Source organism: Paroedura picta, chromosome 9, assembly GCF_049243985.1.
Source record: "Paroedura picta isolate Pp20150507F chromosome 9, Ppicta_v3.0, whole genome shotgun sequence".
In the NCBI taxonomy this organism is placed as follows: domain Eukaryota; kingdom Metazoa; phylum Chordata; class Lepidosauria; order Squamata; family Gekkonidae; genus Paroedura; species Paroedura picta.
This window is the reverse complement of record NC_135377.1, coordinates 32,973,799-32,990,178: the sequence shown is the minus strand read 5'-3', so window position 1 is coordinate 32,990,178 and position 16,380 is coordinate 32,973,799. Positions and strand designations below refer to the sequence as shown.

Sequence of the window (16,380 nt, the reverse complement as noted above, 5' to 3'; positions counted from 1 at the left end):
ATACAAGCAGAACATGTGGCATAATAAATCAAAAACGAATCGGACTTTGAGCTGATTGTATTGATTGCTTTCGGAACATTTTAAACATGCCAGTGTTTTCTAGTACAACAGCCTTTCCCCTTCACACCATTATACATTTGCTGTCTTGAGGCTGTGTCAACAAGAGAGGCAAATATTCCCTTAAATTCTTTTTGTTTGTAGCCTGATTCACAAGTTACAGGTTATCTGTGTACGGTAGACACTTAAGTAATTCTCATGTGACATCGAACACACATCCGGCTGAACATGTGATTTAGACCCCATATTTATGCCGGCACTGGTCCTGACTCCCCAGTTATATTTGTCAAGTTGAACATGGATTGACACTTCCTTAGAAACAACTATGCTTACACACATGGAGGTTTGTACATATGTTCTCTGAAACATGTGAATAGGGCTCTTTCCTGTAGAGCAAAAAAATACACCACCTGTTTTTGGCTAATTTGCTCAGTATATGTGTTTTCCCTTAAATGTTTACCGTATTTGCCGGCGTATAAGAAGACTGGGTGTATAAGACAACCCCCCAACATTTCCACTCAAAATATAGAGCTTGTTACATTACATTACAGTACTATGGGCCACTATGTCTATCCCAACTGAAGTGCACCCGGCGTATAGGACGACCCCCCCACTTGGCATGTTTTTCAGGGGGGGGGGGGAAGTAGTCTTATACGCCAGCAAATACTGTAATTTCATCATGACGGTGACAGCCAATTTTCTTCTATGAGATCATGCACCAGGTAGCTGAAGAATGCCTTTATACTTATACATTATATCTTCTCAACATCCTTCCTGAAAAAGATTTATAAAACTGAATATGCTCGTTACTATGATGATTGCTGAAAATGAAAACCCTAAAGTGAATTACCTCAAATACCTAAGGATCAAAGTGGGGGAAAGGCCCGGTGATTTTGGTGGGCTTTCCTCCTGAGTAAGTGGATATAGAATTATAGCTGGTGTCTATTGGTTTTAGCAGGAGCTCAAGGCACACCAGGCCAACGATTAAAAGGACTAGCTGTAGGCTTGCAGTGCTTAAGAGTCGGCGTCTATATTTGAAAATGTTGACCTCTGCGAGGGCTTGGCTGTTGTTGGAGCATTTTAGCCCACTGGCATACAAAACTGTTTCCCTTGCAGCATGTATTAACTACTAACTGCTTGTTTTATAGAAAGGAACATGCCTGTTTCTTTAGCCGAAGGATATCAATAAATGCCACAAAAGAAAACCTTTGAAGTGTTTACTTCAATGACATTTTAAATAATTTATCATTCACAATCTGCAAGGAACATGCCCACATTCCTCCAGTACTTTGCCGCTTATTATTCCGGAGGGTGCGCCTGCAAACTGTGTGGTAATAAGAGGAGCTATGCAAAGAAAATATTACTAGCATGGCAGTGGCTTTAAGGAGCAGCTAAATCAACCCTGGCGTGAGCAGAATTCATACAAAGGCAGACGAGGGTAGAAAATGTGGCAATGAAGAATATGGAATGAGATGAGATCACAGCATCAGTCTGTCCTTTGTGGACCTGGACAATGATCACGGAGCCAGATGGGATTAGTGAAACCTATTTACTAGAAGTTCAGAGCAGTTGCATGAAGCTGATAGGCAGCCAGGAGAGAGAGGTGAAAAAATGCACCAGATATACAGCTGCAGTGATGAAAATTTAGAAGTGTTCACTGTGATTTCATCAAAATGTGAGTACCAGTCAGTCAAAGTTATTGCTGGGGCTGTGGGCTTTATTGAAATGGCATGGGTGTGGGGGGGGGGGATCTTCACAACGATACATTTAGATGCCTTCTCAGCTGCACTGTACTTGCTGTGTAGTGATTTGTCCCCCCCCCTTCCCCAGAGAGAATACAGGCAAACATCTCAATGTTTCCAGGGGAATAAACAGAGTGCAATTATGGGACTTGATATACCTTTCTTTCTAGGGCTACAAAGTCACAATTAAAGTGATAAAATGTAATGTGAGGAATACTATAAAACAGATGCAGTATAATTCGATATGGACTGTGGCTCTGTTCAATTGTGTGTGGCCCAGTGGATCAAAGAAGGAGCTGTTTGCAAACAGGGGTCTTCAGGCTGAATGTGTAGCTAAGCTTAGTGCTAGCCTGTCACAAAGAGCACGGTTCAGACAAAGATCCATATGCATTCACAAGAACAACAATTTATCATTCCATAAGCCAGGGGGGGTATCTTTGTGTAAAGAACCAGCTAATCTAATTTTTTTTCCTGCAAACTCAGACCAGGAGTACATGGTTATCTCTGTCAGATCACCAGGAAATTATTCAGGTGGAATTGTCACTAGGAATTGTCATGAACTGAAACTTCCTTGTGGAAACATTTTGGGACAACCTATATTTAGTGCATTGTACTTTTTTAAAAAATGCCCGTTCAGTTTCCTTATCTTTTCACTTCTGACAGGAGTATAATAATCATCTAAGCCAAGGGGGAGGCATGACTGTCGACATGCCACCCCAATGGTGCCCCCACACTCCCATATAGCTTTTGAAAGAAACAAAAATTGAATCATAAGAAAATCTTTCCCCAGTCTTGTTTCTTCGACCACTTCTCTCTCCCATGCCTAAACAATGCAGTCTGCCTTGTATCTTTTTAGCCTGGGACTAAGGGCACTAGGGACAGATAGCACCTCTGGGTGTGTGTTGCCTGCAATCCCCTCAGTTGTGAGAAAGCACAGCCTCCCATGGACATCTAGGATTAGGAATCAATGCAGATGAACCCCAGAGATTTTGAGCTCAAGGCAGCACCCAGTGTTCAGAAAATGATAAATCACGACCATAGCAGCAGATGGGCACATCTGCTCCACTGTTAGGCTGCAATGACTGCCAGCCATTTAAACTGAACAGCTTGGTGGGTCCATCTCTCAGCTGTTAGGTTTAAATGGCTGTGAGTCATTTAAACAGTCCATTTAGTGCCACCCTGCTTCCAGGCAGGGGGAAACCAAATGGACCATTGAATCATTTCAGCCTAACAGCAGATCAGCATACTCAGCCTGCTATTGGGGTAAAATAGTTGCCAGCCATTTTAGCAGACTGTTTTGCTTCCATCTGCTTGGAAGCAGAGGGAGTTAAACAGAACGTTTTAAACTTAGCAGCTGACAAGCAGACATGCCATGCTCTGAGGTTTAAATGGCTGGCAGTCATTTACTGACCAGTTTTGCTCCCATCAAAGACCTAGGTGACTTCCTGAGGGAGACCTACATATTTAAGAGTGTGTTACAGTGCCAGCCTGGGGATCCCCAGAATTACAGCTCATCTCCATACTACTGATATCATTTCCCCTGAAGAAAATGGATGCTCTGAAGGCTGACTCTGTTCACTGTGGTCCCTGCCCTCCCCAGTCTCCATCCACAAATCTCCAGGAGTTCGTCCACCTGGAGCTGGCAACCCTACCCTCCATCCCCTGCTAAGGGCCAGGGGTACCTGGCAACCCTAGAGTGGGCTGCTGTCTGTAAAACACCTGCAGCTGCTGAGATTAGCCATAACAGCCTGTTTGCTATTCTCTGTTGTATAAAAGATACACAGACTATGCTGCAGTTCTCCCAACGTAGTATAATGCTATTGATACCCCCCCAAAAAAAATAGGTGCACAAAATTAATGTATAAACAATTATGAAACACTAAGAAATATATATTTTTACAGAAGCAGTTATGGACTTTATTAATAGTTTCCTGGTTGATGTTCATAGCACAGATACTGCTTTCTTGTATTTATATTCTACTGAGGATTCTATATTAACTTCATTATAAATCAACATGAACTCATCTGGAGTGTTCAGCATACTAATAAACTTGCAGCCCAGTCTGGTAAATGGAGATGTGCAAGGTCATTTTGATTTGGGGTGCGCATCTTCAATGTTTAGAAAACAGCACTATTTCTGTTTTCAGGCTCAAAGCCCCACTCTGTCATGGAAGGTGATCTTGGGCCAGTCACAAATTCTCAGCCTAAGCTACCGTCCAGGGTTGTTGTTGGGATATGCAAAATCTATAGTGTACATCAGTGGTCCCCAACTTTTTTGAGGCTGGGGACCGGCAGGGCAACAGCCCGCCCGCGCATCACGCATGCGCGGCCGAAATCGCGCATGCGCGAAAGTGCGCAGGCACAGCCCTGATTCCCTCTCCCCCCCCTCCCGCAGTAAGAAGCTTCTCGGGCCACAAACTTGCAGCCTGGGAAGTTTTTTACTGCGGGGGGGCGGGGAGAGGGAGCCGCGGCCCGGCGCCAAGCGGGTTGGGGACCACTGGTGTACATGATTCAAAAGCATGTGAAGAATCTCCTACAGGGGGCATTGGAGGAGCTTATTTAGCATAGTTATAATAAGAGTGTTATGATGTTTTTCAAATAGTCTTCTCCAATGTTCTGATTGGCTTAATTGGAGACTTCCTGCTCTTTTGAACTCACTTCCTGCCTGCTTGCCTCCTGAGCAGAAGAATGACAACAGTTAATTAGGTCTTTTACTTTCTCCTTTCTACACAAAATTATTTCTCATCACAATAAAATTATTTTATTCTTTTAAGCAACTAGTGCTCTGCTCCTTTTTGCAAATTCAAACTCTACTGACACTTGTGAGGATAAAAAGGTAGAGAGAAGAACATGTAAGTTGCTTTGGGTCCCCACTGGATAGAAAGGTGGGGTATAAATGAAATAAATAAATAATTTCTATCGTTTTTACTCTGAGCAACCATACCGTTGCGGTCCCCAACCCCCGGTCTGAGGACCAGTACTGGCCCGTAGATCAGTTGGTTCCGGGCCGCGGCTCCTCCTCGTCCTCCTCCCTCGCTGCTGCCTTGGGGGCTGCCCTGCCACTCTTCTGCCAGCTCACCTTTGGTGCTCTCTGGCAGCTGCTGCTGGCAGTGCCCCCCCCCCCAGCGGGCAGTGAGAAGTCAGGGGCTCTGGCAGGAAAGCAAACAGAGCAGAGGCTCAGGCGGTGGCGGCGATGTCCCTCAGCAAAAGGCAAAAAGTGCACTTCAACCCAGCTGTAGAAATAGTGAGGCACATTGAACCCATAAGTGAGCAAAATGAGTAAGAATCAGATGTCTTTGCAACAGAGAGTGTTAGGGCAGTGGTCGAGAGGAGAGGAGTAGACTACCCCCCCCCCCGGGCCTCAGTAAAATTGTCAAGTGTTGAGCGGTCCTCAGTGATAAAAAGGTTGGGGACTACTGCCATAGAAGACAAAATATATAAACCTAGATACTTGATGCTTAGGATTTAGAATGAGAAAAAATATATACATGCCAATATCAATCACATGAGCAAAACAGTATACATTTATTTCTTTAAGAGAAAAGTTCTATACAAGAGAGTTACACAGGCACTCTCAAGCACACTCAGCATATCAAGTGTGTAACAAGGTTTCAAATTCTTCCTACACTCAGGTGGATGGATTGAGATATGTTCTCTCTGAATCTTTTTTTCTATTGTCTTGCTGTAGACAGTTATAGAGACCAAGCTCATGCATATATTGTCATGATGATAATCCTTTTCAGCCATTACACTTGATCATATGTATAGGGGGAACACACTACACACAATCCTTCCAATACACACATTTGTGTTTTTATCTGAAAGGGGCAATGCACATATAGTCCCGCTTCAAAGCCCTGATTTCAGGGTTCTGGGACACGTGGTCTGGAATATACATGTGTTGTCCTTTTCAGACAAAGTGGTGACTGTATATATTGGGAGGTTCATGTGTCCCCCATACACATGATTGCCAGGTTTTCAATATTTGTGGCAACTGTTTCAGTTGTGCCATGTGCACAATAATATGTGCACTTAACTGTAACGTGTTCATAATAGAGAGCTCTAAGTGTATAGCTTGTGTAGTTTACTCAGTTTATGGGGTCCTGTTCTGGTAGAGAAGAGAACCCCACAGCCTGAGAAAACTACAAAATCCAGCTGATTCAAGCCATGAAAACCTTCAACAATACATTTTCCAAGTGTATCCTTACTATAGGATAGCCTTTAAAGACTGCCTCATGGTGGTGCAGAAACAGTTGTATGATCCAACTCCTGGCTCCTTGACTTCTCTCATAACTGTTCAAATTCTGTCTCAGTTCAAACACTGAACTCACTCAGTGAATTCACTTCATTCTGATAATCTCTTTCTGTTCTTTTTGCAGCATGTAACTCCATCAGGAGAAAAACGAAAGGTACACAATGCATCCTATCAAAAAAGGTTAGAAAAAACGATGCTTACAAAAGTGGATTTCTGTTGTCCAGAAGGGAGAAAAAAATTAACACAAAAAACATGAATGAAGAGCCCAGAGGTCCAAGGAATCAAAATATACAGACCTAATAATTCAATTTCTACATATACAAAGTTAAAATAATCAATTATATGAGAAATGCATATATTTATTTTAAAAGCTCATTTTATGATATAGCAGTAAGGGCAGGAAAAAAGCTGGGGGGGGCTTATTTATTTATTTATTTACTTACTTATTTACTTATTTACCTATTTAGCAAATGTATATGTCTCCTTCCAGAGAGTTGCTGGAGGTGGCTCACAAGTAAAACCATACAATAAATTTATAAAAACAGCAGCAGAAAAACAAGTCCAAAAATTACTTGAAAACTAGTCATCAAAAGCTCTACAAAAACAACTTGGAGAAGGAAAAAAACATTTTAATTTTATTGACTAGCTTCAAAGCCCGTTCATAAGAATGGGCTTTTGAAAGGGCTTCCCCCGCTGCGGCCGCTTCCCCCTGGCGCGCCAAGCGCGGCCCTGCGGCCTGCCTGGGTGGCACGGAAACCATTCCTGCCCCCCCCCAGTCAGTGTGCGGCTTCCCTGGGCATGTGCCCTCCTCTCCAGAGGGCCAGGAATGGTGTCCGTGTGGCGCAACCGTCCGAATCTGTCCCAATCCGGAAGCACCCAGCTTTGCTGGCCGCGTCCGGATTGGTCCGCTGACCCAGACACCACCCAGGGTGGCTGTCCAGGCCCTACATGGCCCTTTTAAAATTATTTAACCAATGGTTAAGATGTATATATACACATGCATGTCCCACTTTTCTCTGTGAGCCAACATTAACTAGCTTACAAATCAGATCTTAAAATAATATTTAAAAATTTAAATACAGCACAAATGTAAAAACAAAGCCTAGCAAAATGACCAACAAGTCACTTGTCCAATCAAGATATCAATTACCAGGCAATTTTAAAGCCTTCTTGATAAATCCAGCTTTAAGCAGCTACATGAATGGCAATAAATTAGACATCTTCTTTTTTCTGGCAAAGGATTCTGAGGTGTCGGAGAAGCAGCAAAAAAGCCCTGGGCCTACCTAACATAGATTTCATTTCCCTACAAGATGGTGATATTATTGAGACTTAGAGTGACAACCAATTTTGCCAATAGATATAGAAAATATTATCTGAGATGCGTCCCAGTCCATGAAGGACTTTAAAGCTTAAAACCAGCACCTTGACTTGAAAATGGAAGCAAATGAGCAGCTGGTCCAGAGATCAAAGAATCATGGTCAGTATTCTCTGCTCTGTTAATCATCAGGTTTCCAATTGAAGCTTTCAAATAGCTGGAAAGAGGTGTCAAAGTACATTTTCCTCCCCCCAATGCAAAGCAGGAAAATATTATTTTTAAAAAAGAGCCTCTACTTTGCTATTGCAACTCTGCCAGAGATGACATGAGGTCATCTTTCACTCTTGTAATCTTGATGGATACACTCCTTTAATCCCAGACGAGAACAAAAAAAGCCATCACCTGGAAACCTGCCAGGCTCTTCCACAGCCATAATACTAGTGTGAGCCAGGGCAGTGTGAAGTGCTGCATGGTCATATGACCAACCCTGGGAATTAGCCTTAGATGCCTCCCCATTAACTATTTCCTAACTTCAATCCCTTTTAAAGGCCTCCCATCAGTTTTCAACAAATGAGGCATTTATTCTTAGTTTTATCACTGCTCACGTGTTCTCTCACCTGATACATTTGTTTTCAAAGTCTTGAAAAAAATAAGAGCTTCTTGTGGTGCAGAGTGGTAAGGCAGCTGTCTGAAAGCTTTGCCCATGAGGCTGGGAGTTCAATCCCAGCAGCCAGCTCATGGTCGACTCAGCCTTCCATCCTTCTGAGGTCGGTAGAATGAGTACCCAGCTTGCTGGGGGGTAAACATTAAAGACTGGGGAAGGCACTGGCAAACCACCCCGTATTGAGTCTGCCATGAAAACGCTAGAGGGCGTCACCCCAAGGGTCAGACATGACTCGGTGCTTGCACAGGGGATACCTTTACCTTTACCTTTTTAAAGGACAACTTGAAGAAGAACCTAATCAGTAATTCTTTATGACAAGCACAGTTAAAGCCAATGAACAGATGATTCCTTGATATGTTTCCCCCGAATTGGGCATCTTCAATAGGAGAGAACAGTTTCTAAAATCAGTATATTCATATAAGCAAGTGCTTACCTCTTTCTCTCATGGACATCAATGGGACCTAGAAGTGCTTAATGTTGAGTGTGTCTTCCATTTATTACCTAAGATGAGGTATTTTTCTTAATCAAGCAATTATTTATCTGAAAAGGTTTTTTTTTAATTAAGTTTATAGTAAAATGAATTTTTATTAGCCTTCTGCGAACTTCAAAGTCTTTATTAATATGGTCATAGACCTGCACAAGTCTTAGCAAAATTCCCAACCACTATAATGAGTAAGAGAAAACTGGATCCTACAGTCCATTAACTTCTGCAGTTAACATGTGGTTTTCTTCAAAAGAAACTTCTTATAAAAGAAATGGTGCACAATATTTTTAATTCTTCACACTGGCATCTGGGTCACTTGGATGCAGTTTGTACAAGAGTGGTTGGCAATATTGAGTAGAATCCCACCAGTCCATTCCACTCACTGTAAGATGAGCATGGGTCAGTGGTTAGAGTGCAGGATCTGGGAGAGCCGGGTTTGAATCTCCGCTTCCCATGGAGGCTCCCTGAGGGACCTTAGTCCAGTCACACTCTCTCTCAGCTTCACCTATCTCACTGGTGAGGATAAAACGAAGAAGAGAGAATAGATCCTTAGGAACCAACCCGTTTCTAAAAGACAAGTATTGGTCTCTTGGAAAATGCCTTGAAGCAGAGGGGGGAAAACATGTTTAGCAAGGCTCCACATGTTTTGCATAAGTCCACAGCAGAGGAACAAGTTAACCCAGTAGAAGGAGTAAGAGGCTGCTAAAACAGTAATCAAATATATAGAGAGAGTTGTTCAGCAAGGCTGCTTACTTTGCAAAAGATTTATGTGATCTGAAGAGAAACCAGAGTATGCTGCTTACTTTGAAGGACTCAGCAGTTCATCTGAACAGCTGGCAAACTCCCGTTTGTTGCTGTGATGCAATTAGAAAAGAAAAGTGACTTCAGGATTATCTGAGAGATTTACCTTGAGTGCCCAGAATGACCTAGAGAAGCATGAAATCCTGCTTAGATCTAAACTGTACATGGTTTCCTGACCCACATAAATCATCCAGATTTATTCCAGCATGGTACAGTCAACACAACACGAACACATGTGATTCATGTGCATTCCTAATTCTTTAAAATATCAATGGTAGAAGCAACCACATACTACAATTGGTGGGGGCTATATTAAAGGAAAGACAATTTCACATTTTGGGTACATATATATCTCTGTATGTATGTATGTATGTATGTATGTATGTATGTATGTATGTATGTATGTATGTATGTATGTATGTATGTATGTATGTATGTATGTATGTATGTATTCATTCTTTTTTTTTGTCACATTTATAAACTGCCCCTATTGGACCCGCCATCTCAGGGTGGTTCACAACATGTAATAAATATAAAACACTACAGTACAGTTTAAAATAATTTAAACAGTTAAAAATAGCCAAAGAATTGGTAGTATCTTCATTGGTGTTCTTCTGGGGGTAGACAGTGAGAGCTATCAGGATTGTGGCAGAGGAGGCCCTTTATGTTGGTATTCTCATTTGTCAGAACAGGCCAAATTCTGTAAGAGAACAAATATTTTCATATCTGGCATGATGCCCTTCAGATCACCTCTGATTGGCTCACCAGTTGTGTCCTTTCCTAGAAAAGCAAGATCTGGGCACAATTGTCCATGCTGTGATCTTATCCAGAATGGTGTATCACATTCTCTGTAGGGCTATTTTTGAATACTTTGTAGACACATTCATTACTGAGAATTTCATCAGAAACACTTATCCTCAAGTCTTCTTCAGAGGTTGAATGGGTAATTACCAGTGATCCAACTTTTCTTGTCTGAATGTCCACTATATTCCAGAAAAATAAGTTATATTGTGTGATTACTATATCAGGTTCCATCATCTTGGGAGGGGCTTTCTGGTGGCAGAAGGCTGTGGAAGGCTCTCTGCAGCCAGACAGAGTTCACATTTTCTCTCATGGGTTTTAGGAATGTTGAGAAAACATTTGAACTAACTTAGTTGGCTTTGCTGCAGAATTGGTTTTAAAAACTGCTGGTCTGTGTTCATGCGATTTCTGTTATTTTTCTCTCACTTTAAATTTGATAGCATTTTACATTGTCCTTACTTATATTTAAAATTTTAAGCACATTTTTATGCAACTGTAAGCTGCCTTGTAGGTACAAGTACTTAAAGGCAGGGTAAATGTTATTAGTACTTTTTCTATCACTTTACTGTTCCCTTCACTTATAAAAAGGTAAAGGTATCCCCTGTGCAAGCACCGAGTCATGTCTGACCCTTGGGGTGACGCCCTCCAGCATTTTCATGGCAGACTCAATACGGGGTGGTTTGCCAGTGCCTTCCCCAGTCATGACCGTTTACCCCCCAGCAAGCTGGGTCCTCATTTTACCGACCTCAGAAGGATGGAAGGCTGAGTCAACTTTGAGCGGGCTGCTGGGATTGAACTCCCAGCCTCATGGGCAGAGCTTTCAGACTGCATGTCTGCTGCCTTACCACTCTGCGCCACAAGAGGCTCTCCCTTCTTATTAATGGCACTTTTACTGGTTTCCTGCAAAGATCATGCAACTGTTTGGTTTTTTATTTTACCAGCCAAGAGGTTGGTAGTCACTGTTACAAGTTATTCTGAAGCCATCTATGGCAAACAAGTCATGAGACAGTTTAAACTCTTTCCCCTTAGGTGGTGTCAGGGACCAGGAATCAGCCACAGGGGACAGATGAATCGTTGTCACACCAAGGTGATCTCATTCAGGCCTTCTACAAAAACAAAGATGGGCAAGACTTCAGCCATCTACAGAGCAGGCAGAAAGGATTCTTTCCTAATCCTGTCAAGTGCCCTGAAATACACAGTAAGTCCCTCGCTATTAAGCAATAACTCAGGTTTTGTAGATGAAGAAGTGGTATCTAAAGAAGTATGCATGCACACGAGACCTTGAATAAACATTTGTGTATCCTAAATGTGCCACTGGACTTGAACTTTGTTCTTTATGCTTTATAACTGTTCCAAAAGCATGGATATTTTTTCTTTAAAAAAAAAGAGAGAATCCTGCCACATTCTACAGAAAAAAGGCTGAATCTTACAACTTCCTACAATAAGCACAAGTCACCCCCTAAGCAGATATTTCCTTATCTCCCCCTTCCTCCATTGCTGGGGATCAAGGTGACCTTCATGGATAATTGGAGGTGACTGCAATGAAGAAGGGGAGTTGGGAGAGATTGATCTGTCCTGCTAGAGGAGCCTCAAGGAAATGTGGCATCCTCCTCCCTCTTCCACCCGCACAGTCTCCAGATACCCTCTGGCAGAAGAGTGAAAGGAATAGGAATGTTTGCTTGACTCTCCCCTTCTCACTGCAGTTCACCCACTTTATTGCATGTTTTTTTTTTTGTCCAGAAGTCGCCACCATCTTCCCCGACTGCTTTTTGAGAGTCACAGAGGGCTACGTGGACCAGGAGGGAAGATTTGCTTCCATAAATGCATTCTAATCATGGTCTATAAAGTGGTCAACCCTAACACATTAATTATGGCATGCATGAAGAGGACATGCATGATGTAGTAACTTTTCATCTATATTAAGCTTTTTCTTCTGCAAAAGGTAGATTAGAAAAGGATCCCAACAAAATTAAGACTGTGATAGTCATGTCATAGGACAGTAACCCGGAAAAAGTGGGTCAGTGTGCCCATTTTAAGTAATGTTCAAGCCTGTTCTTCTACAGGATAATATCCTTGGAAAACAAAACAAAGAATAAGGTTGGTTCTTAATTTTTTGCACTTTCTCCAAACATAAAAAGATTTTTTTTTCTAAATATGTACTGCCAATACTATCTCTTTGATGGTGTTCCTTGTTCAGAACTGAAAGGGGAGATTCAGCCAGTCTTCACTTTCACCAGTCGGGCAATACACCTTTATGACTTTCCATTCCTCAAAAAGTCTCCTACTGTAGGAGTTCTCAAAGCAGGTCTTCACACACAGAGAAACAAAGGCATTAATGAAGTTTCTCCCCTTTATTGTACACTGCAGCAGAAATATCTAAACAGCAGCCATTCAGCTGTGGCAGTACATCAGATGTAAAGTTTTTGGTAAGTAAAACATAATAAGAAGCCAGCTTTGTTTTTCAGCTGTGATTGTTTTAGTGCAACAGTTAATGAAACAGTCCGTTTCACAACAGATATATTGTGTTTATGTGGGATGCATTGTCCTTCCAATAGAGGCAAGTAGTAAATGGCACACTGCAAGTGTCAGACCCCGAGCGAGATTATTAAAAAGAATTGGAAAGATATATGAATGAGGAATATTCTACTGAATATCTGAGAAGTATACAAGCACTTCCCCATGCGTCTCCCCTAATTCAGTAAGCATAAATGCAGCAATAAATACAGTCATGGTGCTTTTGCACTGATCATTTTTTGCTAGTGTCTAAAAGCTTTTTTTTTAATTCCCATCTAGCAGCCTCAAGCATCTCCTGGATCTCACCACAATGCAAAACGGATGGCAGCCACAGAGTCAGAAATGAAGGATGATGTTGCAGAACAGTAAGGTTTCTATTTTATTATTGCCTAGTAACCCCACAAATGGCCCCACAATATAGCCTTCTTAAAAGAAGTATACATTGCTTCTATGATTTTTTTTTTAGTATTTCTAACACCTCCCCTTTCTTAACATTTCCTATTGTTCTGCAAATCTACATCTTCCAACAGGCTTGTAGAACAATAATCTCTGTGTCCATAGGATTTCTGCACTGGAGGCTTTGTGCCAGGCTGCAGGTTTGAGTTTGAGCCAGGATAGTTTGCCCTATCTTTTCCTGCTCCCGCAGAGGGGCACAATTTTGGCCTGGTGCACCTCATCTGCCCCAGATTCGTGCTCCCGCATGGGAGCCAAGGCAGTGAAGTTCCCAGTGAGGACATTTTTTGATCCGTACTCTATGGCCCAGTTCAGAATTGGATATAAAAATGATATATTACTTTAAAACAAAGAGTGTAAACCATGCTATGAATTAGCAAACATCCCATAGTTATTCTGAAAAAAATTAACAATGAGACTGTCTAATTTCTCCCAATTTCAACTGTAGGCATGCAATGTTTTCATGGAAAAGTACTGCAGATGACACAACCCTCACTCCTGGGACTGAAGCCTCTTTACCTTTGACAGGAAGCACTTTTCAGGGCACACCGAGCCTCCTGAGAAAAATATGGATGAAGCATAAAAAGAAGGCAGAATATCTGGGGGCCACCAATGGTGCCTTTGAAGCAGACTGAGAAACCTCAGCCTTGCTTTCATGGGACAGAGGTTCCTTTGAGAGAATTCTGTGCATTTATCCAGAAATGAATGAAGCCCTACTCATACGTACTCACAAAAATATCATTTGTCCAACCGGAAGAAGCAAAAGAACTGAAAGCAAGGTGCCCAAGAGAACACAAACCAATGCCAACAACTTGATTTATATATTTGTGCATGCCTTGATCCCGGGCAACTTGTTAACAGATTCTGCAAAGTTGATGAATCAACACATTGTTTCTTTTTTTCTGAACTGCTTGGTTTGGATTTATCAGGCGGCTGGGCTCAGAGAATTAATGTACTTCTAAATAAGCACCACATCCATGACAGTGCACCAGTAAAGTACATTCCTGTATGTTTTTCCCATTCCCAACAAAAGAATCTGGATATAAGCCTTCCTGTTTTTAAGGTATCGTTTTTGCTTTTTCTTGTTTGCTGAGGAAACCCCTGCACATTGCAAAAAGATTTTCTAGAGCAAACATTCAATTCCCATGATGTGCAGATCAGGCCTACTGACTTAACCACTGCCCTGTGTGAAGATGCTACACTCCTGAAAATATACCCCAAATGGTCCTGCAGTTTTGCCTGAGAATCATCTGTGGGGATGAGCAAACATACTGAAGAGTTGTCTTCAATTCCTGACTTCTGCTCTAAGAAAAAACTGCTAATGAATTTCATGGTTCTCTAAGACAAGCCCAACTTTCTTCTTTCAACTCTCTCTCTCTCTTGTAAAATACTTAAAAATAACTCAAATATACACCACTCTGTGAAGTCAGCTATACCTGAAATACAGCTACCTGAAAAATGATCTTAAAACCACTAGAACATAGCATTTATTAGTTACTAGTTAACAGGAAAGCCTTGCAAGTGCAGAGAGATCTCTAGCATTTGGTTTGGTTATATTATAGAATCACTTTAAACAGCATAAAAGAGGGGTGGTGCAGGTGACTATATCTTCTACCTAACAAACAATCACAGTATTTTTAAAAAACATATTTTCCCCTAAATTATTTAATTTATAACCGAGATATATCTGACAAGGTTTATGAAAGACATTGTAATTTAATTTACGTTGTTTGAAGACGGTGAAACTCTTTAGCAGGCACCTGTATTGTTGTCTCAAATAAAGTTTGTCCTCTTCCTGCAGTAAATTCCACAGGGCCATTTGATCTTGGGAAGGGTGTGTGTACTGGGGTGGGGTGTTGGGGAAAAAAAAAATATTATTAAGAATTAAAACAGGAGTGGAAGAAAATGCAAAGTTATTTCCGTACTCTGAATTTTACCATGTTTTTCATCACATTTCTAATAGCACTTTCTCAAAGCTATTGCACGACTTAGATGCTGCTGCCTAGCCTACATTTCAGTTTACTGGAGTGCTGGCTTACATATTAGAAGAAGAACTGCAGCTATCAGTTATTCAGTTGGAGCCTGCAGGTGCGTGCAGTGGGAGAACCCCTCCAGAATCACCACCATCCCCAGATCAGTGGTATGAAGCATGCACTGTTGCTATTCTTATCACTGTTCCCCTCTCACTACAAAACCACAGCCATCTTCTACTAACATTAGAGGTCCAGCTGGGAACAGGGCCTTGCTAACACCTGGCCTACTAAATATAATGAGTCGCCCTTGTGCCACTTCAAACACGTTGTTTTGTCTCAAAAGCAGCATTATTACTGCACAAGGCCAAGGAAAACAATACTTGTCTTGCAAGCACTTAGAAGAGGGTCACAAGTCTGGCATCTCTCCAGTAGAATTAAATATAATTCTGTGGAATAAAGCTTAATTCCTCTCAGGTGGCGTGAGGGCATTTGGCACCAGATCTGCATTTCACCTTCCTTGCAGCTGTCATATTGTTCAGGGAAACCAATATCTTAAAGACTGTTAATCACATTTGATGAAGAGTTGAAAGGACAAGGGGGGAAATAATACTTTGAACAGCTAGGGAAACAAAGACACGTTTAAGGCATTAGGCTGAGGACTCACCTGCCACTGGGAATGAAAACTGCTGATATCTTGACAGAAATGGCAATAACTTAATTATATTTTTAGAAAGCTTTATAACAGGAAGGGATATGCTGTAGTCAGGGGAACTCCTGTGGGGAGAACAAAAGCTGCCCTCTACCCTGTTATTTGACAGTCCAGCCCTTGTTATCAGCGAGTTTACAGAGGATATGTGTGTTTGTACACAGTTATGTACTGCACACAAATACGTTTACACACTGGAGAGAAGAAGAAGAAGAAGAAGAAGAAGAAGAAGAAGAAGAAGAAGAAGAAGAAGAAGAAGAAGAAGAAGAGTTGATTCTTATATGCTGCTTTTCTCTACCTGAAGGAGTCTCAAAGAGGCTGACACTCACCTTCCCTTTCCTTTCCCCACAACAGACACCCTGTGAGGGAGGTGAGGCTGAGAGAGCCCTGATATTACTGCTCAGCCAGAACAGCTTCATCAGTGCTGTGGTGAGCCCAAGGTCACCCAGCTGCTTGCGTGTTGGGGAGCATGGAATCAAACCCAGCTCACCAGATTAGAAGTCCGCACTCCTAACCTCTACACCATGCTGGCTAAGGAAGGCTAAGAGTCAACGTACAAATGACTGCATAGAGCGAGTTGCAGAAATCCAGTCTAGAGGTGACCATCACATGGAT

The 16,380-nt window shown here is 41.8% G+C and overlaps 1 protein-coding gene across 2 annotated transcripts; it reads left to right on the top strand.

Moving 5' to 3' along the window:
* Positions 1 to 312: 312 nt before the first annotated feature.
* VXN (vexin) lies at positions 313 to 14,899 on the top strand. Of its 2 annotated transcripts, none has more exons than XM_077352272.1 (6): positions 313 to 1,732; positions 6,179 to 6,234; positions 11,149 to 11,317; positions 12,490 to 12,545; positions 12,913 to 12,998; positions 13,535 to 14,899. In XM_077352272.1, exons 1-6 carry the CDS (start codon positions 1,669 to 1,671, stop codon positions 13,719 to 13,721), a joined length of 618 nt encoding a protein of 205 aa, XP_077208387.1. In that variant the 5' UTR covers positions 313 to 1,668; the 3' UTR covers positions 13,722 to 14,899. The 2 variants fall into 2 exon arrangements, with proteins under 2 accessions (XP_077208387.1, XP_077208386.1); XM_077352271.1 differs by having other exon boundaries at positions 316 to 1,732; positions 12,487 to 12,545; positions 13,535 to 14,898.
* The last annotated feature ends 1,481 nt before the right edge of the window (positions 14,900 to 16,380 follow it).

Excerpts from the sequence above, each read along its gene's own strand:
- VXN (XM_077352271.1), top strand. The coding sequence starts at position 1,669 with ATGCACCAGATATACAGCTGCAGTGATGAAAATTTAGAAGTGTTCACT. Across the intron at positions 1,733-6,178 it reads CACTGTGATTTCATCAAAAT|CATGTAACTCCATCAGGAGA; the intron begins GTGAGTACCAGT and ends TTCTTTTTGCAG. Across the intron at positions 12,999-13,534 it reads AAGGATGATGTTGCAGAACA|GCATGCAATGTTTTCATGGA; the intron begins GTAAGGTTTCTA and ends TTTCAACTGTAG.